Consider the following 23,171-nt stretch of genomic DNA (forward strand, 5'->3'; position numbering starts at 1 on the left):
CAATATATCCCTCAAACCTCAATTTTAATAAGTGTGGACTTCTTGGGATCTCACTATATTCTCAGTGGTTTAGACTGTCAGCTGTGGTTGGCTTCTGTATCTTTCTTATCTCTGAAAACACATACTTTGTTCTAGCCATCTTCTGCATTCCTGATTCTCCAGCTTTCCTGTGTACTTGGCTGAGATAAGCAAATTACTTTCTTTAAACTTCAGTTTAATTATCTACAAAACTGGGAGTTAACATATTTCCTTAGGGCTTATTGAGGACAGGGAAGAAGAACTCCCATTTAGCTTGATGTCTCCGTGAGTTAATACGGTAGTTTCAATTCTAGGAGACCGAAGTCATATATTTTGAGGACAGAGAACTAGATAGAAAACGGTAGAGATCTGCCAAGGATATCTGAGAATTCCGAAGGAGTGTCCATCATCAGGGAAGAAAGCTAAAGCTGTATTCAAGGAAGAAATGATTGGTCTTTGTGGAAAATACAAATTACTCTTTAAAAATATGCACATAATAAATAGTTTTAACAGCATTAAAAAGCAAAAGTTAGTATATAGTATATAAAAACGAATCTAGTGACATAGGCCTAAAATTCCAGTGATTTACGAGGGCAAAACAGCAAGATCCTAGGCTCAAGGCCAACCTGGGCAAGGCTTTGAGACCCTGTCTCAAAAAACTGAGAAAAGGGCTCGTCTGTAGGTTAGCAGTTATAGCATTTGACTAGCATGGGTGAGACCTGGAGACTGCTATGGATGGCGAACACAAAATGCTACATTTTCAATGCTCTGGGAGTTAGAAAGCATTGTGAGAGTAAATGAAGGCGTGACTATGGAAATTTTAACTGTTTTCTCTTCCTGGAGTACAAGATAGCTTTACAATGTCAATTTACCCCGCTTGTTTTGTAATTTCTATCTAAATCTCGGTGAGATTTTTTTCCTGTAGCATTTATCAGCTAGTTTTAAAACTTTATATGCCTTGCAATGTATCGAGACTTACTGAATTTACAAAATCAAATGTGGCATCATGAATGACTAAAATCTCAGCACTTAGGAGGGAGAGGATTACTTCAAGTTCAAGGCCAGCCCAGTCTTCATCTTGAGTTCTAGTTCCACCAAGGATTCAGAGTGAAACCCTGCCTCAATACAAAACAAATAAAGAACAACCAAACACAGTTGTAACCTATATACACAGTTGGTTGTTGACTAAGTAAACTGAGAGGAATGATGGATGACTGTGAACCAATAACTATAAAGCTTTTATAAGGAAGCTAAAGAAACTAATTTTCCATAGGTTTGGCACAGTTTTTAGAAAATGTGATAGTAAAAGCAAAATCCATTAAAGTATGCAATTTATATACTTTGGCTCATTAAGGTGAAACTCTTTTGCCCTTTGAAAGAAACCATTACGAGAAAAAAGAAAATGACAGAAGCTGTCTTGCATCTATGATTCCATTTAACGGCAACAAACTAGTTAGGTTGGCAGAGTACTTGCCAATTGTATTAGTTACTTTTCTTGTAGCCATGACAAAATACTGACAAAAGTTACTTGAGTAAGGGGGGGCCGCTTTATTTTGGCTTACAGTTCTGTGGTACACAGTCCATCATGATGGGAAAGGTGTGGACACAAGGGATGTGCTTGGCTCACATTCTCCATTAAAACATTTTTGTAATGTGCGTGCGTGTGTGTGTGTGTGTGTGTGTGTGTGTGTGTGTGTGTGTGTGTGTGTGTGTGTGTGTGGTCTTGTGGAGATTAGAATGAGTTTTCTGCTTCCATTTGTGTTTTACAATCAGGGTTGGTCCTTGATCTGCTGCACCATCTCACCCAAATCACTTGGCTGGTTTTTTTATTTTTTGTTTTTCCCCCAGTTCTGGACTTCAGACCTTGAAACCATGTTAATGTATGTGACCCCAAGCTCTTGGTTCCCATGCCTTCACCTCTGGTGTTCTGGGATACAAGATGTTTGTTATCCTGATCATACCTTGCAAATCGCCTTTTACCAAAGTCCAAATTCAAGGTCTGATCAAGGTGGCACTCTGTACATTTTTGGGGAGCTTCTGGTGCCTGCCAGCATTCCTTGACTTGCAGGCACATCTATCCATTTCTATCTCTGGGGTCAAAGCGGGTCTTCCTCATCTGTGTTGCCTTCCTCTCTTAATTTTGTATGTAGATTCATTTTATTGGACATATTTTGTATATCTTTGCTCATATCCCCGCTCTTGAATTTACACATCCATTTTGTTAATCAAATGCATTTGTAGACAATTCACAAACGAATTGGGCATGCTTAGCCCATGGTCACTGTTTGTCTCTCTTGCATTAAAGTAGTCGAGATGGGTTTCTATCACTGCCCTGTGCTGTTTGCTGTTTATTTCAGCCTTCCTGAGTTCCTGGTGTCAAACAGCTCTCCTGCCTGAGGGGACACTAGCATGTTTAACTTAGCAAAGCCATCAGTGAGCACTGTGGGTCAAGGAGCTACTGAACCCAGGGCCGGGTTGCATGTAGCAAAGGGATAATAAATAATGTAGCATGCCAGGCTTTTGGGATTACCCATTCCCCCTTGAACCTTTAATCTCTTTTACTTTTCTTTTATCTTTTCACCTTCAAGTTTCCCCATACAAAAGTAGAACTGGATCATCTCTGGCCTCCTTGGGTGATTTCGTCAGTTCTTGTGTAGCTGACTTCTAAAAAGCAAGTGTACTTGGCCACTCTATCAGGCAGGTGGCGATGTTGCACTGAGCTAGCACATGAAGTTTCCGCAGCCTTAACCCCAACCACAGAGTTCCTGATGGGATTCCCTGTTGGCCCTGATGGGCAGCACAGGGAAGAACTGGAAGCCTGGTAGGTGATGATTGTGACCCTGTCCTCTGTGGAGGTGGTGGAGATGTAAAGCAGGTCAAACTTCCTGGGTGTTTTTTAGCTGGCCAGTCATTCCCCTCTTCCACACATTCCTGCTTGGGTCCCCTATGGAAACACAGAATGGCATATTCAGTGTGAGCCTTAGCCTTTCCCAATGACAACTGCAAAGAGGTGACAGTAACCACTCTCTGGGTGGCAGCTGAGTCAGACTTGTGGATTGGTGAACACTTTGGCCTCAGATGCACAGCTCCAACATGCTGTGGTAGGGTCCAGTGAACATTCGCACACAGCAGGAAGAAGGAACATCCTCAGTCTGTGGCATTTCTGTCTGCACCTCCTTCACCTCCACCAAGGGTGAATAGTTGGCCACAGGAGCCAGGTCAAGGTAACACATTGTTTCTTCCAGTCTCTTTTAGAGAAGTCAAATTTACATGGATTCATTTTTGTGAATATGTGTGAATTCAGTTTTGTACCTTTTTTTTTAATGTATAGGTTGTGTCTGTACCACCAATTTCAAAATACTGAGCTAGTTTCTTCATATCATTTTATTTATAGTTCTACTGCCACAGTTTGTAGGAACACTCACCTTTAAAGGAATTTACATCTTTTGTAAAAATTTGTTGTGTTTACGACAGGCTGGAGAACTGTTTTGCCTGACCTCAGACCTGAAGGTTTCTCTTCTATACCTTTTGCATTGTCAGGGCATAGTAGCTTCAAACCAATCATTGTGGAGTCTTTTTGACTGTTCTTTTTTAAGCAAAAGCTCTCAGATGACTGTTCACCTTGGCCATATCTGATTGCTTGTGAATTTTGGAGCGTTGCTGGATTTTTCTCAATTTCTAAATTTACTTAAATACGAATGTTCAAGTTACTGCTATTTTTTCTGCATAATGTTTGTTGGACCTGTGATATTCACTCCCTTGTTGTTCCTTCCTCATTTTGTTATGGTGAATATACTTCTCTGGCCTTTTCAGTTTTGTGGGAGAGCGTGCGTGCGTGTGTGTGATTTTGGATAGAGTTTCTCTGACTAGCCCTAGCTGTCCTGGAACTCACTTTGTAGACCAAGCTGGCCTTCCACCATGAGATCCATTAGCCTCTGTCTCCTGAGTCCTGGGATTACAGGCATGTGCTATCACCCCCCCTTTTTTTTTTTTTTCAATTTTGAACAGTTACTGTTTTGTTTGTTCAACAGGTTTTTGTCTGTTTTCCCTTATCATTAGTATTTACTCTAATATTTGTCACTCTGTTACTTCAACTATTCACTGATTCGCCTTTATTTGCTTCCATGTGTCTGTCAGTCTTTCTGAGAATTTCTGTTTGATCTGTGTGTTCCTTTATAATGTGTTGTTTAATGATCATGTTTAGTCCCCATTCCTTCATATTTCTGTTAATTTGTGGTTAGATTATTGTCAGAAAAAATGGAGGATTTCATGTCTTTGATGAGGGAAATTTTAGTAGTAGTATACTAAAGGAAATTTAAAATCACTGCCTTTTATAACCATTGCTTTTTCAAATAAATTAATGTCAAATATTTAACATCCTTGGAGGCTAAGCTCATATTTCAAACTTAGAAATGTGAGAGCATTGAGATCCTGATCTCCACCATGGTGAACTTGTCTTTCTGTTCAATGTCTCCTTTTTCTGTTTTCCGTACTTTCCTATTGCTTATTTGATGCAGCTCCCGCCCCCAGTCTGCTTTCCATCTCTCCCATTAAAAACAGGGAAAGAAAAAAGTAGCCAATTAACTGGGTCCCTTATTTTAAGCTCTGTTAAAAACCTTCAAGACAAAACAGAATTAACATCTTCATTCATTTTGAGTCTTGTGAATTAAAAATAATCTAAGCCTTCCAGTTAGCTCCTTGGGAGTGTTTTCAGCTTTGTGGATTCTATACAGCAGCATCTCTACTGCACTGACATAATGCTAGCTAATAACTACACCACTTAAGGACACAGATACTGTTCTGTCTGCTTTGCATAAATATTAGCTCTTCTGTTGGTATTGGCATCGTTAACTACTCTTTGTGCAATATATTGTCAGCTATCAACTTCCCTGGTTGGAAATCTAGTTCTTTCTTGTGCCTCTCAAGGACAACAGAGGGGGAGAAGTGTGAGGTCTTCCTTCAACCGCCAACTCCTCTTTCTGCTTCAAGCCCTTCTCTACTCCCATTCCAAATTTTTATATGTAAAAACATAAGAAACACATAATGGATGGTCTAAATGTCCTTTGTTGAACAAATAAAGAGGGAGTGAATATGAATATTTAATAAAAGGTTTGTATAGCTCATCCCTTTCTCCCCACAATCTAAATAGCATCTCCTCAAGCCTCCTTTTATTTCCATTAAACTTTTGCACATAGAGCCTATTTGAGAAAAGATGTTTATCTTGATTCTGAGTGATGTAGTCCTGACTGTCCCAGAAATCACTCTGTACACCAGGCTAGCCTCCAACTCATGAGATCTGCCTGCCTCTGCCTTCCTGGTGCTGGGATTAAAGGCATGGGTTTTATTGTCCTTTTTATAGGCATCTAATAGTTTAGTATTTTTGGTCTTTTGATTTTTTTATCCAAACATTCTCTTCTTTTTTTCTTTCTTACCTTCTTCCTTACTCCTTCTCTCCTTTCCCACATGTTTACAAATGTGGAGTTGCTGGTGCAGCCATTAGCCATACTTTGCTTATGTCAGGGGAGTGGAGAACAGACGCAACAGGCTTTTTGTTTGTTTGTTTGTTTTGTAAAGCTGGGATGTTCTCTTCATGATGTAAGAAGTCTTCTGAAGTCAATTATGCCTCTTACTTTGGGGGTCATAGGGTGCTTTTGAGGCAGGGTTTTGCTCTGTAGCCTCATCTCCTGGTTCAGTGTACTGATATGACATGTATGCACCACTCCATGGAGCCTGAGTTTTATTGTCCCATAGCCCATTGCTTTATTGTTTACTTTAGAGATCAAGTCAATAATATCCCTCCTCTTAATTTCTTTCATCAGGAAACCTGATGCTTTCCCAAAACTCTGTAACCCAACCTGATTTTGTCTCACACCATACAGGTGTAGAGAGGAGATGTTGAGTAAGCTGTAATAAGCTTTTGTTATGGTAGGTGAAGCAGTGAAGGTTGAAGATGGCTCTTGGGTTGCTTCTCACCAGTCCTCTGTGTAATTATTGCCATATTCAAACTACAGAACATTTTTGAACTGATTTGACATCATATAAGAATATAAGTGTACAGAGGCATCAAACGATAATTAATATGTGCAATTTCTCTGACTCATAACTTTTTCTTCCTTTGGCGGGATGGGGGCAGTAAATTAGTGTTTTAATTTTGCTTTGATTTAATTTTGGACATTATGGGGTAGAGTCTCACTGTATAGCCCCTGGTTATCCTGTAACTCACTCTGTCGACCTTGCTGGCTTTGAAATCAGATTCATCTGCCTCTTCCTGAGTGCTGGGATTAAATATGTGCCCTACCCCTGCCCTGTTTAAAATAATTTTTTTCAATTGAAGTTTGAGATGGGTTACTAGCTTAAGTTTGGAAGTGTCTGAGATGCTCTTTTCTAAATTTTAAATGCCAGAATGTAACATCAGAACTTAATTCACTTGTTTCACCTGTACTTTGAATTTTGACATTTTTTGTGTGTGAAATTTAGTATAAAATGTTGAATAGTCATTTATAAACACTCTAAAGTGCATTTTGTATCTCATGCGGGTATTTTTGGCTGCATTGAATATTGATTGGCTATAATTAGATTCTCAAATCAGTGTAATATATAAAATGAATTATTCATTGCCCAGAAATATTTGTGTAAATTAAAATTAACTATAGTACAACTGCTGTATATATTAAGGAACAAATACCCCTGCTTTCTATGGCCTTGTTGCTTTCTGATAGTCCATCTTCATATTGTTACCAGAGAAACATGGGTGAGTTGTAAATAGTCTGTAGTGAAAATGACACACTAGCAAGCTTTTCCAGACTGAATCATGTTGGTGCTTTTCCCTTTTCTTTTTCTGATTTTTGAGACAGGGTCTCACTATGCAGCTTTGGCTGACCTGGAACTCTCTGACTGAGGTACACCTGCCCCAGCCACCCAAGTGCTGGATTATTATGAATGGAGCCCCCCCCCTTACTGAAACCTTGTTTAGTAAGTTCAGAGCCTGTCAAGAGCTGAGTTAAAAGGAGCTTGGATTCAGTGCAGGCATACTAGGCTTCCCTTCCAGGACTTAACCTTTCTTTGATACAAGGTATGTCTAAAAATTAGTAGAAAGAGACCATAAACTGATTTTTTAATCCCTTTTAGAGTCTTGTATGTTTTTATGTGATATGTTTTATTTATTATGTGTTAACAAATGCTTAGATGTATTCCTAGATAATACATAGTCATCTCTGGGTGTTTGTTTTATATGTGTCTCTAATGTGTTAGTTACTTTTCTCCTTTTTTTGTGATTAAGTACCTGACAATAAGCAATGTCAGAGAGGGTTTGTTTTGGCTGACAGTTGAGGGTGGGTACAGTCCATGGTGGGACAAGCAAGGTAGTGCAGGTGCTTTCATTTACTTAGTAATCCCTCCGAGGATGATATAACAGTACAAGACCTGTATGTGCCAGACCTTACCATTTCCCCTGTGTAAGTACTTCCATAATGCCCTTGTTTTTTCCCTTTCTGTAGGGCCGAAATGTTATTTAGCCTGTTACAAAGTGTGCTAAGTTCAAGTTTGTTGACTTTAGGTGTAAATGACTTGTGCTTATGGGCATATCCATTCCCTGTTTCATTTTCATAGCATTTTCTTTTTTCTTTTTTGGGGGAGTGGGATTTGTTTTGTGGTTTTGAGATGGGGTGTTACTATGTATGTGAGACTTTGAGCTTGTAACCCACCTGTTGCAGTCTTTCTCCCCCCAGTATTAGGCATGTACCAGCATGCCTAATTCTTAATAGCATCTGGAAGTGTGGCACCTAGCGCACATACAGTTATCTCCTGCTATGCAAAGCTGCCGAGTCCCCGAGGTCAGAACAGGGCACGCTGACATTAATGTATTTCCTGACCTTCCACAGACTCCCTATCGCTTTTCAGAGATGGAACCAGAGTGGTCACTGTGAAACAGGGTTCTCTAAGGAATCCCTCACTTTTTAAATTCAATGCTGGTTGTAAAGTTTGATTTTGAAGCATTCTTACTATGTGGCCCTGGGTAGTCTTGAAACCACAGCCCCAGTCCTCCTGCCCCAGTTCCTGGGTGACACCCACAGCAAACTTGTCCATCCTTATGTTTTGTTTTATTTGTTGAGACAAGGACTTATGTCTCCTGAAAACCATTTCCACAAACACTTCTCTTTCATTCCTGGTCACGAGTATTTAAACTAGTGATTGAATTAGTAACTTTCTACATTATATAAGGTACTTTGAAGTATTCATTGTTTTATAATTAATAGAAACCCCCTTAGATGGATGAACCATATGAGTGTGTATAGTCTGTCAGTGTGTGTGTGTGTGTGTGTGTGTGTGTGTAAATGTAAGCCAGAAGTAGATGCCAGCTGTCTTCATTTTCCCTTTTATTTTGTTTTCGAGACAGGGTTTCTCTTCACTTTGGAGGCTGTCCTGGAACTAGCTCTTGTAGACCAGGCTGGTTTTGAACTCACAGAGATCTGCCTGCCTCTGCCTCCCAAGTGCTGGGATTAAAGGCGTGCGCCACCAACGCCCAGCCTGCTGTCTTCATTTCTCCTCCTTATTGTTTAAAACAAGGGGGCTCACTGAGCTGGAGTTCACTGATTGGGTAGACCAGCTTACCAGCTCATTGCTGGGATCCACCCAGCTCCCTGCTTCCCACTGTAGGTGGCACTTGGTTTACAGCCTTTACACCACTATGAACTTAGGCCCTTATGCTTTTTTGGCAGGCCCTTTACTCACTGAACCGTCTCCCATACTGTGGAGCCCACAGTATCTATTTCTCATTGCTCTGTAAGTCAGTTGCAGGGGGACCACGGAGGTCCTAACAATTGCTTTTTCACTTTAAACAGCTGAGAATGGAACCCTCTACTCCAGGTTTTGTCAGATTCCTACATGGAGTCCTGGGATTCTGTAAAATATTTTTTAGATTTGTCTTCCATTCTTACACAGATTTGTTAACGAAGCAACGTATATCCATTCTCTTCCTGTCTTAAGGTAAACCTGAGTGACTTTAGCTGTTTTTGTCTCTTTCCTCCTCCTAGGTTCAGGATATCTGTTTCAGCCATGATTGTCGCTGGGTTGTGGTCAGTACCCTCCGGGGTACTTCCCACGTTTTCCCCATCAACCCTTATGGCGGCCAGCCTTGTGTCCGCACACACATGTCACCACGAGTAGTGAATCGCATGAGCCGTTTCCAGAAAAGTGCTGGGCTGGAAGAGATTGAGCAAGAACTGACATCTAAGCAAGGCGGCCGCTGTAGTCCTGTTCCAGGCCTATCCAGCAGCCCTTCCGGCTCCCCCCTGCATGGTAAACCCACTCTCCTCTCTCTGTGCTTCTTGCTTTATAACATGAATTTTATTGACTTGGGATCAGATGCAAATTTTTATAATGTTTGTGCTGTGGTTAAGTCCTAAGCATATTAAAGAAATTGATATTTATTAAATCAATCAAAAGTGTGAACCAAAATGACAGTGGAGATCTTTTCATGGTATTTTAACTGCTTTGGGTTTTCTGTGTATATGGAGTATTTGGTTTGAGATTTGGTCTGTTTTCACAACATTTGAGTATGTATTCCAGAACATCCTTTGTGTACTGGGTTGATACTGCAGTTCAATAAGAATATTTGTTATTACAATGGAATTGTCATGAGCTGTGTACTTGTTCTTCATTTTTAAGTAAAGCTCTCTGGGATTCATCCAGTTCATTACAGCAGAACAAAAAGTCATATTCCAATGCCATCATCCTGATCAATAAATGGAACATCACCAAAACCCTTCCCTGTCCACCTCTTTATAATATTAAACCACAATTCTCGACATCGTGGTGTTCACCTGCATTAAAAATACACTCACTCCAGAGAAACCCTTAAATATATTCCATTTGATCTAAGTGGACTTATATGTAGTGGATGGGTTTTTGTAAGATCTATTTATGGTGTGGGATGCTTTACTTGGTTTGGTTTTGGTTTACTTGGTTTGGTTTTGATACAGTCATCTTCAAATAGTAACCCAGGCTTACTTTGAATTTGGGCTTCCTACCTTAGACTCCTGTATGCTGGGATTACAGGCCAGGCTCTTCTTCCCGTCTTGCTTTGAAAGTTGTTTTATGTAGACGACAGTTAATTCAGTCCATTTCAAGGTGTTTGAGGCTAACCTTTCTGAAAGGTTGTGTTTCACTTGCTCTCCCATTCCCTTGTGTACAACCATACTGAAGTACACTTGCACATTTGTGTGGCTTCTGGTTTGGAGGTTGCTAGTTCTCATGATGCATGGTGCTTTTCTATTTTTTTTATTAAAAATGCATATTATTTTTGAATGGAAATCCTGAGTCATTCCATAGGTGGATCTTTTATTTTTTTCATCTTTCTAGAGTTGTGTGTTTATTTCAGATAAAGTTGCACAAATATAACCTACAGTACTATGGAGCTTATAATCCTCCTGCCTCACTCAGCCTCTGGAAAACTATATTATAGGTGTACTCCACCATACCCAACTGATGTGATTTTCACTTGGTTATTAACCCCAGAATGGCTGTGCCTTTCATTCCCTTCAGAAAGACTTAACATGTTGATGTTTGTTTTCGGAGAGTTACATATTCTCCTCAATACTGACCATTTTATGTTTTCAAGATTGAGGTATTTTATATGGAGAAATTATGGTTATACCATAAAGACTCCTTAATTTTTATGTATCTGGAGTTCATGTAAAATGAAATACCATTTAAACATGAACACATGCACAATACTTTTAGCCACTACTCCTGTTTCTAGAACATTGCCCCCTCTGCAGCAGGAATCACTGATGCTTCAAGCAGTTTCTTACTGTGTATTCTTCACCCCTAGACATCTCCTACTGTTTCTGTGCCTTGTAGCTGGTTCAGCTGCCTTACACACAGCCTTTTTCCTGCTGACACTTTGTGTTCTCATTTTGGAGGCATAGACCTCAGAGCAATGGTTGTTTCTCTTCATTTTCTCTTTGTGTCTTCTATGTCAAAACAAAATGGGCATTGTTGTTGGTTAGTTCTAAAAATGATGTATTTACAGTTTGTGTGGGTAAACAGTCTGATGCTGGTTAAAAACAATGTAAACCTTGGAGCAGGGAGGGATTCATCTTGAAAATGAATCATGTCTTGGCTGCATTACGTTGTTTGCGCTCTTTTTAGCAAAGTAAAGGAAACTGTTAAATAACAATTGATATAGGGGCATTTCCTTTTAGCTTTCTGGAGCCAGTCCAGTTTAGGTTAGGATTTTTAAGTTTTCCAGAGGATGTTTATTTATTTGAAGTATATTCTTTGTAAATATCTCTTCATTTCCTATCTCTTTGCCTTGGGCTTTAGAATAGATGAGACATTCTTAGTTTGAGATTCTTGAGTATGCTTTAACTAAAATGCACACTAATTTACATTGTGAACATGGATAACATGATAGTGTCCTGAGCAGCTGCCGGTGGCAAGTGCAGGCAGATGGTCCTTAACACATTATATGGGAAATAACGTCTTGATATATCTGAAATAATATGTGAAATAATATCTTGAAGTGTCTCCAATTATTGTTTCTTCAGATACTGTCTGTGCTTCCCATTCCTTGAAACGACATTTGACTGTAATATTACTTTAATATGACTTAATGTATCATTATGCCATATTTAAAAAATATGACTGTATTTTAGCATCATTTTTCCTTTGTAAGTATATGCACTTATTTATTACTAATATGTATTATTCTCAGAGTTAACAGCTGTTTCTAGATTTGCAAGTAGTCTATATCAAACAGAAGTAATGATGGATCTCTGATAATTATTTCTTCCCTCATCCATTTCAATTACCTTTAGCCTTATTTGAAAAAAGCTAGTGAAAACCATTTCCTTTTTAACCATAATATGATCTCCAACTTTCTGGTGAAAATTGTGTGTCTCACCAAGCTGTTAGTGGATTAGGGTAGAGAATGCCCCATCTGAGCTCTGTCTTATACCAAGATTTCTCCCTCTTCCATGAGCTTGTGTTTCTTTACCTGGAGCTATCATTACAGCTTCGATGCTTATTAATTAAACTAGCTGCCTAAAACTTCTTAAGCATCGCCTTAGTGTTGTTTGAGTTGTAAGCACCAGTATTGCTCTTATTTGAATATAATTACCCAGTGACACATCAGTATCTCTGATTGACCTCAAAGATGGGAAAACTGTTTTTGTTTTCCCTTGTTATCTTGGCTCCTCATGTACCAGTTTGTAAAATATCAAAGACATTAAGCATGTTTAGAAGAGAGAAACAGTGTATTTTGGTTTTTTTCTATATTAGTTTTTAAGTCACATTGTGGCATTTTCATAGTGCTTAAAAGCAATTTAAATTTAAATCCTAACTTTTCAGAAAGGAGAGATTTTTTGTTCACGGTAACATTGCTTTTCAGTTTGATGCATGTAAGATGCTCACTTACTCCGCCACTGTGATTTAATTTCTTTTAAAATATGTGTGTAGAGGCACTTATGGGAGCCCATTAATACAGTGGTGAGCAAACCCGAATATGTCTGTTTTCTTGCAGCTATGGACGGATTCAAAGAATGGGAAGGAATAAAGGGAGTGGTGTTGCACACCTTTAGTAATACTACTCTGGAGGCCAAGGCAGAGCCATATAGTGAGACCCTGTCTCAAAAAGAATTGAAGAAATTAGGAAATGCCTAGAAAGGATTTCCACTTGAAATTACCATCCTGTTTGTGGATGTTGCTATGGTGATATTTGAGCAAAGAGCTGATGGATATGAGTGGAAACTCAGGCAAGCAAGAACAGACAGTACAGCTCTAACCTGAGCTGAGAATATGCCTGGTTTGCTCAGGGGACAGCAGCATGGCTGGTGTGGTCCAGCACAGGTGTCCCCATATAACAGAGATGCTCAGTAAATGCATCTGCTCATGGCTAGCTTTGACTTTGACTCAGAGTAACATGTGGTCACTATGTTGGGTTTTGAAGATAGGCATGATTAAAACTGTGTTTTGGTTGCTCTGAGTGGAAATTGGTATGGAAAAGCCACAGTCTGAGGGTGGGCAAAGTAGAAACCTAGAGAAAGTAGTGATGGAGTATTGACAAGATCCAGCAAGAGAGGATGGGTGGAGATTGGTCATTACGGGCTTGTTAGAGGCATGTAGACATTTTCTGAATGTATATGTGTTTATGTGTGTTCATATTTGTGTATGCACATGTGTTTATGTGTCACAGGTTCTCTTCTCTAGCCCAGACAATCAGAGCTCACTTTTATTTAGCTGCTGTTCTCTCATTTTCATGGTGATCTTCCTGCATCAGTCTCCCCAGTTCTGGATTGTAGATGTAAACCACCACAGCCAATGTTATTAATGGTAGAACCATTAGCATTTTTGCTTGTTTGTTACATTTAAATGCAATAGGAAAGACTGGTTGAGTCATGGTGACTAACAGTCGTTTTGGTTGGAAGAATTGGGGTTGTTATCACTTGGAATAGAAACACTGTGTCAGCAGGTTTGGGCATAAAAACAGGATTGAAAATTTTGGATATGTTAAATTTAATATCTTGTTTTCCCACTCATTTCTCTCTTCTATTTCTTTCTTCTTTCTGTGTTTTGTCACTTATTCTGTCCTTCTTCACCTTTTTGGAGGCAGGGTCTCACTATGTAGCCCCAGCTAGCATGCTATGATTCTCTTTGTTTATTTGGGCACTGGCAAGCTGTTCTATGTCAGTGTAAGTAACAATTCAATGAATATTATTAAATGAAATAAAAATTTGAGTTTATTTTCTATAGGATTTTATTGTTTTCAATATGGATATTAGCTTGTGACTCTTTCTGAAATGGGAGATGATACCAACTGATCTGCAATTGAAAGTGGTTCTCATGTTTCTACATAGTTTGGTGTGTGTGTTCCTGACAACCTTCAGGGTTGGCTCTCTCCCTTCACCATATAGGTCCTAAGTTTTGAACTCAGATGAGGAGTCAGACTTGGCTGCATCTATCCCACTGGCTCCATTTACTTTTGCCATTTCTCGAATTTGAATTAGGTTTTTCTTTCATATTTAAGAATATAGTGTCCACCCTGTCATGAGACTTTTAAGAACTGATTACCTGCCTAAGGCCCTGCTTCCCTCCCTGTGGGTGCTTTAACCCAGGCTGGCCTCATGTAGCTAAGGCTAGTTTTGAATCACTGATCCTCTTTCCTGCCTCCCCCTCCCAGGTTCAGAAACTGCTCTGTGTCCCTTAGCCCGGCATCTTTCTCTCTAACTCACTTGGTCTGGGGAAGGAGTTGTGGTTGAGCTGCAGCTTTTGGCCACTGAATTCCAGATTCTGCTCCTTCCCAACCCCTGATCTGAGGGCTTTGAAGGTGGCCTCTCAGTTCTTGGACCCAGAGCCGCTATGTTTCAGCAAAAGGCTTACAAGTCCAGCAGCATCTCTTTCCTTTTAGCATCTGTGTATGGTGATCATGTCTTACCGCTCAGAGATTGTTTATAGCCTTCATTTGATGGCTTATTGTAATTATTTACTTTGGTTGATAGGGAGTTTTCTTGATACAGACCGCATCACACTGTAAATACAAAGCAGCCACACAGCTCCTCCTTGCATAGCTTCACCTCCTTGAGAGTTTGCTCCAGTCTTGACTGCTCTTTCCACATCACTGTTTACTTGTGGACTGAAGTTTCCATGCGTGTTTTAATTTTTGCCAAGAAAAATCAATCATGTGCAGTGTAGTTCTGCTTTAAATTTCATGCCTCATCTGACACAGAGTATATAAATGGTACAGACACGTTATATAGGAGAGTCCTCCATGGGGTCGCTTAGCACCTGGGGTTTTACTCATTCCATGTAGTCTGTTGCCTGAGGTCGATGCAGCCTTGTTTCTAATCCATTGTTTTAAAAACTGGATGTTGCCCTGGCTCCCAAGTCACCCTCTGGAAATGTTGGCATAATATTATGCTCATTTTGACATTCACTATACACCAACATCATCCACATTTTAAATATTTTCATGTCATTTTCTGTCATTGTGCAGAGAGAGCAGATGAGCTCTTCATGCAAATGTTTGGAAAAGGGCAGTCTCACAGCCCATTCCTGACAACAAGATGTCTAATTTAAAAACCACATAGGAAGCAAGGCCTGCAGACTCCAACCCATGATCCCAGTACTCCAGAGGCTGAGACAGGAAGATTGTCATGAATTTGGGACCAGCCTATGCAGCTGTTTTTTATAGCTCATAGTCCTTACAGCAGTTTGAAGTTCACAAAAGCATTAAGGAGGGACACATAGTGCCTAAGATGAATAAAGTGTTTTTACATAAAGAGTCTGAGTTCATCCCAAGCATCAACCTGTGATCCCAGATGTTGGGAGACAGAGTCCAGAGCATTTGAGGAACAAGGCTGGCTGGCTAGCTAGCCAGTCTTGAGTCTGCAAAACTCCAGATTTAGTGAGAGACTCTGCCTCAAAAAATGAGGTGAAGAGCAATAGAGCAAGAAAACATGGGATGGAACTTTGCTGCCCTGTACAAGTGTGTGCAGATAGACTGATGCACACTTGCACGCGGGCGCGCACACAAGCTCATAATCATGCAACCACTCACAAACACAGGCATGCTGCTATTGGAAATGCCATGTGTGAGGAAAATAAGGTAAACTGTGAGAACCCTCCAACTTTCTAGATAATACACAGCTGTTAGTTGTGCTGTCAAAGTATTGTGCTGTGGGCATTAAATGTTTTTTGAAAATAATGTAAACTCAATTTAAATACTGTAATCTTTTATGTTTATTTGATAAACTCTTTTAAAATAAATGCCACAAGGAAACATAAAATAAGTGCCAAAGTTAATATAAATAGCACTTGAGGCGAATATGTTTTTTTTGTTTTACTTTTTCCATTTATGAATACACTGTTCTTTTGCATTGGCAAATCATAAGCAGTTTACAGTTTTATCATTAAATGGTTAATGAGATATGCCTCTAGAGGGCAATATTTTATCAGCTTTTCAGTTATTTTAGTCAAGGTTTGAACTTGGGTACTCTGGGAGCAGATGCCCTGTCTAGGTCTTACATAACCCCCTCTTCTTTTATTGTGTTTTCTGTGGTTTATTCCCCCACAGTATTCATAGGGAATTGGACTTAGGAGTTGTTTTACTATTAACTTCCATTCCCTTGAGTACCCTGTGTAGATCTTCAGTTCCTATGCATGAATCCTCACAGTTCTATAGAGAAACATTTTTAGTTGTGTTATCAATGTGTTCCCAGTCCTCAGTCTGAAAAAATCCTCTGAGATGAATCTTCGATCTCCTACCTTGGACCTAAAATTCTTGTCTGTTCTTTTGTCTTAGTCTATTTTTATTTTGAGGGATTCACCATGGCCACCTTCCAAAGTCTTGCTGTATTGTTGTTTCCAGTGTGTCCTTCAGAGAATTTTCTTTGAACATTTCTTTTTTCTTATTTTATGTATATTCTATTGTTTATCTTTTAGAGATAATGTTTTTGGAGTTTTTAAATTTTTTTTTACTGGTGTTATCTATTGTATTATTCCTTCTTTTCTTTGTTGTTGTTGTTCTTTTTAATCTTTCTTTCTCAGTCCTGATTGTACATTATACTTAGAATGGGTAGATTTTGCAGTACTGGTGCCTAGACCTCATTACAGTGATTAAACCAAAATAGTGACTTCAGTGTCCTGGAATCCTTGACTGACCACTCCATGATAATTAGTTTCAGTCTTTATTATAATACTAATTTGCTTATATTTTATAGTTTAATTTTCTTGACCGCTGAGCCATTTTTGTAGCCCCCAACTTAATGATCAGAGCACTGTCTGATCTTCCAGAGGACCTGGGTTCAATTCCCAGTACCTACATGTGGCCTCACAATTATCTGTAACTCCCATTCCAAGGAATCTGATGCTCTTATATCTGCAGTTGGGTCCCCATACATACATGCTGACAAACGCCCATACATAAACGTCAGTACAAACAAGATTAATAATTTTCCAAGTAAAGGGATCATTCTGTCTTCCATTACAGGAGGTAAAATATTTCAATTAAGTGGTCCGAATAATAAAAAAGATTTTAAGAATCTATTTGAGTATTATATTTCCTTTTCTAAAGAGGATGGGTAAGTAGGAATTCTGTTCTAGTTCTGTTGCTCTAGGGATATTTCTGGTTATCACAGAGATGGAAGTTTTTAGTTCTTTATGTGCAAAAATGTCAAAATGTTACATCAATAACTCATGTTTGAGGAGGCTTGAATGTTTGTTTCTTTTTGTTCTTTTGAGAAGGAAGTTTGGAAGAACATTCTCCAGTATTTGGTCTTAAAGAAAGCAGAGAAGTGAAAGGCAAGTGGGCAGTCGTCTCAGGATAGGCTCTCCTTAGTGCTCTTCCTTCTAAGAACAGATGATCAGACAAGTGCAGGAGACAGAGTAGTTTTGAGGTTTAATTATCTGATCAGGAATTGGAAATCTGTTTTTTACAAAATGACTAAAAAAATGAAAGACAAGAAAAAAAGAGCGAGGTCACTGCTGAGCCAGGGTTATGTATACTGAGAAATGGAAACTAGGATGGTTCCCTGAATTTCAGTCTGTGAACTGGAAGGGCATGAGGGAAGGAAAGGGATTTCGGGTTCATTGAAAGAGCTACTCACTTTGGTTCAAGTGTTTGTGCAGGTGAGAATTTTCAAGCCACAATGAGACACCAGAGAGAAGTATTTCAAATGGATAGGGGAATTCTGTGGGCATGGTTATTACTGGTGACTGCGGAAGAGACAGGCTCTTACGTTCAGTGTCCAGATCTGTCGATGCTAGCAAATGATTTATAAATATTCACTTTCATGTAGACATGACATGGATTGAAATGTTTACTTTTTATTAAGAAAATAGGTTTGGAGGAAGATCAGGTGTCAGAGCAGATAAATGACTATGTTGTTCCTGCAATGAGGCAGGGCTTCACAATGGAGAATCCCAGGGAGAGGAGGGACCACTCCCTCAGGTATGAGTGTCCAAGGCTGTTAATGGAACCACTCCCTGTGCTTTTTTGGGGGGTGGGGTGAGAGTGGGTTAGCCCTGACTGTCCTGGAACTGGCTGGCCTTGTACTCTCTGAGACCCATCTCCCTCTGCTGCAATAAAAGGTATGTGCCACCACTGCCTCGTCACCTCTTGTGCTTTTAATGCTCATGGATTTTCTATATAAAGGATTTTGATGTACAGAGGTAAATTTATGAATATATATTTGCAAAACTGGAGCCAGGTACCCAGATCTTTTTTACAATGTGCTAAATTTGAATTATTATTATTTTTGTTAGCAATTTCATTTCAAGAATTATTTAGGGAGCAAAAATTGAGCTTTAGTTTCCTGTTTTTTTCTTAACTGTAAGCACCTGTTTTCAACTGGAAGTGAGAATACATGTGAGTATATACGAGTTTATCTTCCTCTTGTCAAACACTGCTGATGTGACCCCTTCGCACCACGCCCCAGGCTTTGTGTGCTGTTGGGATCCTGTGCTCTTTCCCATCTGAAGGAAATGAATCTTTGACACTTCTCATGACCTGAGTCATGATGCTGACATAGAGCCAGAAAATATTCTTAACAGTCATGGGTAATAAGAAGGAAGGCTTCCGCTAGCATTGGAGGGGGGTGAAGGGCCAGAGAATAGTGGGAACTGGGGGCTGTAGGAGAAGAAAGTCCACCATTTTTGTTTTTATCTTTTTTTTTTCCATTAGGAATGTTACTTACATTTTGTAGCTATATTTGTTATTCAGCATAACATGCTTTGATTTAATAGTTACTTAATCTTTTTAAAGACAGAGTCTTGTAGCCCAGGCTGGCCTGGAACTTTCAGTGTAGCCAAGGGAGACCTTGATTCCTTGATCCTCCACCTCCACCTCCTGAGTGCTAGGATTATTCAAAACATTTGATTTGAATATTTAATTGTTCCTCAAAGATGAATGATTAAAAAAAAACTTCTGCACATATTTTGATTTTTTTTTTTTTTTTAGTTTTGCATGCATTAATATTCTTTTTTTTAAGGACGTGTGGTTGTCCATCCCTGCAGTTTCTGAGCTTGGGTAATTGAGAAAGGAGGATTTCCATATTTCAGGGTCATACTGGGAAAAATGTTCAAACAAAGTAGCTAACTACATAAAGAAAAAAAAAGGTACACTTCATTGATTGCAGCTAATTCAGTATTTCCTCCTGTTTCAGAGTGTTGTTTTTTGTTTCTGAATGAACTCCTTGATACTTTCATACATTGTGTGTGTACCAGTGTAAGTAATGTAATTTTTGATAAATCTGCTTGTTCTGTCGTTATGGTGCAGACTAAATGTGAGATAAAGATGATGAGCAGGTATGCAGTGCTGTTGGAATAGGTCGCTGAGGTGTTGTGTTTGGGTTGCTCATCTTGTCCCATGTTTGGTCACAGGCATATTAGAATCTGTGACTGGATTTTGGAGGCTTTCACTAGGGTCAAATGTGCTCACCTCTGCAGACTTTGTTCCAAGACTGATCTGAGCTTGCTTCCAAGGAATGCCGAATGTTGTGGTACTTTGAGTACCTGTGTAAGGAGCTCGTTTCTTCGTTTTGAGATGGCCCACTGCTATGTAGCCCTGGCTGGCCTGGTACTGGCTGTGTAGCCATTGCTCGCTTCAATTTCAAGGTAATCCTGCCTCAGCCTCTCAAGTGCTGGAATTAGAACTTAGAGCTGCTGCTCTAAGGGGGCAGGAATTTGAGTCTTAGGATACAGGGCTGAGAATCCTTTCTCCTTGTTTTCATTTTATATGAGAATCTGCATTGTGCATAGAGATGTTCATCTGTCTCACTTTTTGCATATATATCCATATAAACATACAGGTCATTTTGGGGGTTTTCAAATGCTGTAGAATGAGTTCGGTAGTCTAATCTTAATGTTAAAAACTGAGTTAGGGCTGGAGGGTGGTGGCACACACATTTAATCCCAGCACTTGGGAGGCAGAGACAGGCTGATCTGTGTGAGTTTGAGGCCAGACTAGTTCCAAGACAGCCACCAGAACTACAGAGAAACCCTGTTTAAGGAAGAATAAAAAAGCTAGAATTAGTACAACTCAACCAGTATTAAGAACACTAGTCCCTAATAAATTTCTTTGCCTCTAAAATCTTGGAGTTCTCTGAAACTGAAGTAATGGATTTCCCACAGTTTTTGTCCAATGAGTTTGTAAATTGGTTTGATTGCATGATCATGAATAAATGATTTACTTTTTAGGCAGTTAAAAAAAATAGAATTTCTCACATTTTCTCTTTTGTGCTCTTTTCCTCCCTCTGTGTTTCTGCACCTTGTAACTATTCTAGCTTTTGTTCACAGCTACTTTGTAGCCTTATTTCTACCTATGTGGTTGTTTTTCTTGTTTTTTGTTTGTTTGTTTGTTTTCTGCCACTCCTCATTCTAGCCCACATCCTGCCCTTCTGGAGTAAATTATACTTAACTGTACTTTCAATCTTTGTAATAGTGACTATTTCTTTTTAAAAAATATAAATAGTTAAAAAAAAACCCATCACAATAATGACATAGTACCAGTTATCCTTGATCCTGGAGAGCACCAGTAGGTGACTTCTGGGGCCATTTTGTATGTAGTAGCAGAATGTCACCAATAACCTCTCTCTCCACCTTGAAAAACTTGGGTTGCTTTTTCCTCAAAGTAACTGTAGTCATGGCTGTGGAACCTTGAAAAGCTTCATAGAAAAACCCAACAAATGTTTCTGCTGATTTCATCAAATTTTATAATGTTTGGTCGTCTCTTGCCTCCACAAAACTAGTAGGCAATAACAAATGCAGTCAGGTTGGTCTTTGGATATTTTGTCTCTGTTTGACTCAAGTGTTTGATAATTTGTGTTCACATCTCTGTGTCCAGAGCTCAGTCTCTCGCCATCTCTGGGAGGCTCCTCCGCTCCACCCCGCCTAGTACACCCTGCCTAGAACGTGGGTCAGAAGGCACTGTTTCTCACCAGGGCGCTGCTGTTTCCTTTTCCTACTGAGTAGATTGCAGATTATACTGGAACATGCCTGAGAAAAGGTCACAAAGGAGGGTGAGAGTCCTGGACTGCAGCTGGGAAGCTTGCCATTCTCATATAGCAAAGGGAAAGGAGGAGGAGTGCCGGGCTTGGGGAGTGAAGGAGGGAGCGACAGACACTCCCCTTTCAACCAAAAGCAACCCATATGCTAGAGATCCCTGTTTGCGCCGGATACTTAAAAAAAATATATATGTCTTTAAAGGATTTTATTTGGTTTTGATTAAATAATGGCTGCGAGTTAGTTGAGGAAGCTTTCATGTTAAATTAGACCTCGAGAAAGAGCTAAGCAGAGTTTTTAGCTTTGCAGAGCCCAAATGTCCAGTGATTGTTTTAGAACAAGCTACCATTGTCCTCTTTTTGACAGAGTCAAGAAGTTTTCAACTCCAAAATTAACTGAAAACTCCTTGGTAAAATTTGCTGTTTCCTACCAAACAGATACATGGTGGGATATTAAAAGCAGGCTGAAAGTTTGGTTTTCTGTGGAATGAAAAATGTGCATGCGCAAAGGCTCTCTAGAACTCTTTAAGCAGTTTCTCTTTGGAAAGAGGTAGACACGAGGATGTCTGATGAGGAGGGTGGAGGTCACAGAAGTATTTGGGAAAAGAGCATTTCTATAGAGTTGTCTTTTTGGAATGCCAGGAACCCACATTGAATTTGGATTTGAGGGTGCCCTTGTTATTTTAATTTCCTGATACATACAATTGCTCATTAGTAGCAGACCGGGGACTTTGAGGGGGTGAGAGGTAGAGCCCCTGAACTCTGGCAGATTCCCTTAGTGTGTGGGGATTGATGAAAACAGACTGATTCAACAGAGGAGCCTGTCTGGTTTACTGAGTCATGTGCTCTGTCTGTAGTGAGCCCTGCTAAGCAACCAGCCTAATACCTGAGGTAAGTAAGGGCTGGGTGTCTGAAGAGCATAGGAAAACCCAGAAGACTGCAGACCTCCTAACTGTGCTGTCCCACAGGCACCACTAATTTGCTCTTGGAAATGAATCTTAGCAGTTATGTGCCTGATTGTCCCCAGATCCCTAGTGACAACTCCGGACACCCCACTGTTCTGTTGTCTGTTTTCTTTCTCACAGTTTTCCTGATTAAGGGATCTTGCTGTGGCTCCCACTCATGACCACCTGTCCCTTGTACTCCCCAGCAAGTCATGTATCGGATATCCTTCATATCGGATCTTTACTTTACAATTCATAACAGTGGCAAATTACAGTTATGAAATAGCAATGGAGTAATTTTATGGTTTGGCGAACATATTATTAAAGGGTCGAAGCATTAGGAAGGTTGAGAACCATTGTGTTAAGCAGTAACAAAACATTCTCTCACTATGAAGCTACCTTGCAGGCGATTTCTGAGTTGTAACTGCTGTTATTTTTGTGGTTTTCTTTTCCTTGCTTCATAGGGTTATAGAGCAGTAAAGAGAATCATGGGAGAAGAATGTCTGTTCATTCATTCATTCATTCATTCATTCATTCATTCGTTCATGCATTCATTTCCTCTCACTTGCACTGGAGAAGCCCGTGCACACCATGTGCTGATAGTCGCTCTAGCATTCAGCAGAATGTGAAGTGCTCAGCGGTTTCAGGGTCTTGCTTCCCTTAGAAATGTCTCGTGCTTGGCGGTTGGCCAGGTTCGCATGTTCTCACATCCCTGCATCCAGAAGCCAGGAACCCAGTCCTGGCAGCTTCTGCACAGAGGGTAAAGATAAACCAGAATGGAGCCGGGCCTCCTCCACATTACCTGGGAGTTGCTGCTGATGGCTTTTCCACAAATGTCCTGGTTTGTCAAAGCTCAGTAAATCTTGGAAAGTTTATTTTCCTTGTAGCATCTGTGTTTTATAATGGTTCTTTTAATTTGTTTTTACTTTGTCTGCAGGGATTTCTTTTGTCCGGAGTTTTCAGACTCTTGGATCTTTTTTTTTCTTTCCTGTGGAAGTGAGTCCGTTAATGATGACTGGTTTGGGAATATGACTCTGCAAAGCTGACCTGGCACACCGCTCCTCCAGAAAAAGGCCCACTGCTTTTTTCTCTGTCAGTTTGCATCATCAACTTAATCTGTTTCCCTCTGAGTGTTTGTAGTATAAAATGTTTGGGGAAATGATATTTGGGACAATGATAAGTAAGGATGCATTTTGAAGAATGGATGGTGCCC

At 39.8% G+C, this 23,171-nt stretch overlaps 1 protein-coding gene across 10 annotated transcripts in view; it reads left to right on the forward strand.

Annotated features, from left to right (window-relative positions):
• Positions 1-23,171, forward strand: part of Bcas3 (BCAS3 microtubule associated cell migration factor) — a 487,638-nt gene that overhangs the window by 145,985 nt on the left and 318,482 nt on the right. For all 10 annotated transcript variants that reach the window (XM_027426382.2, XM_027426380.2, XM_027426386.2 and 7 more), the window contains exon 15: positions 9,051-9,315. In XM_027426382.2, the coding sequence (XP_027282183.1) occupies positions 9,051-9,315 (265 nt within the window). The remainder of the gene's footprint in view (positions 1-9,050; positions 9,316-23,171) is intronic.

This window comes from Cricetulus griseus, chromosome 7 (genome assembly GCF_003668045.3).
Source record: "Cricetulus griseus strain 17A/GY chromosome 7, alternate assembly CriGri-PICRH-1.0, whole genome shotgun sequence".
NCBI classification, from domain to species: domain Eukaryota; kingdom Metazoa; phylum Chordata; class Mammalia; order Rodentia; family Cricetidae; genus Cricetulus; species Cricetulus griseus.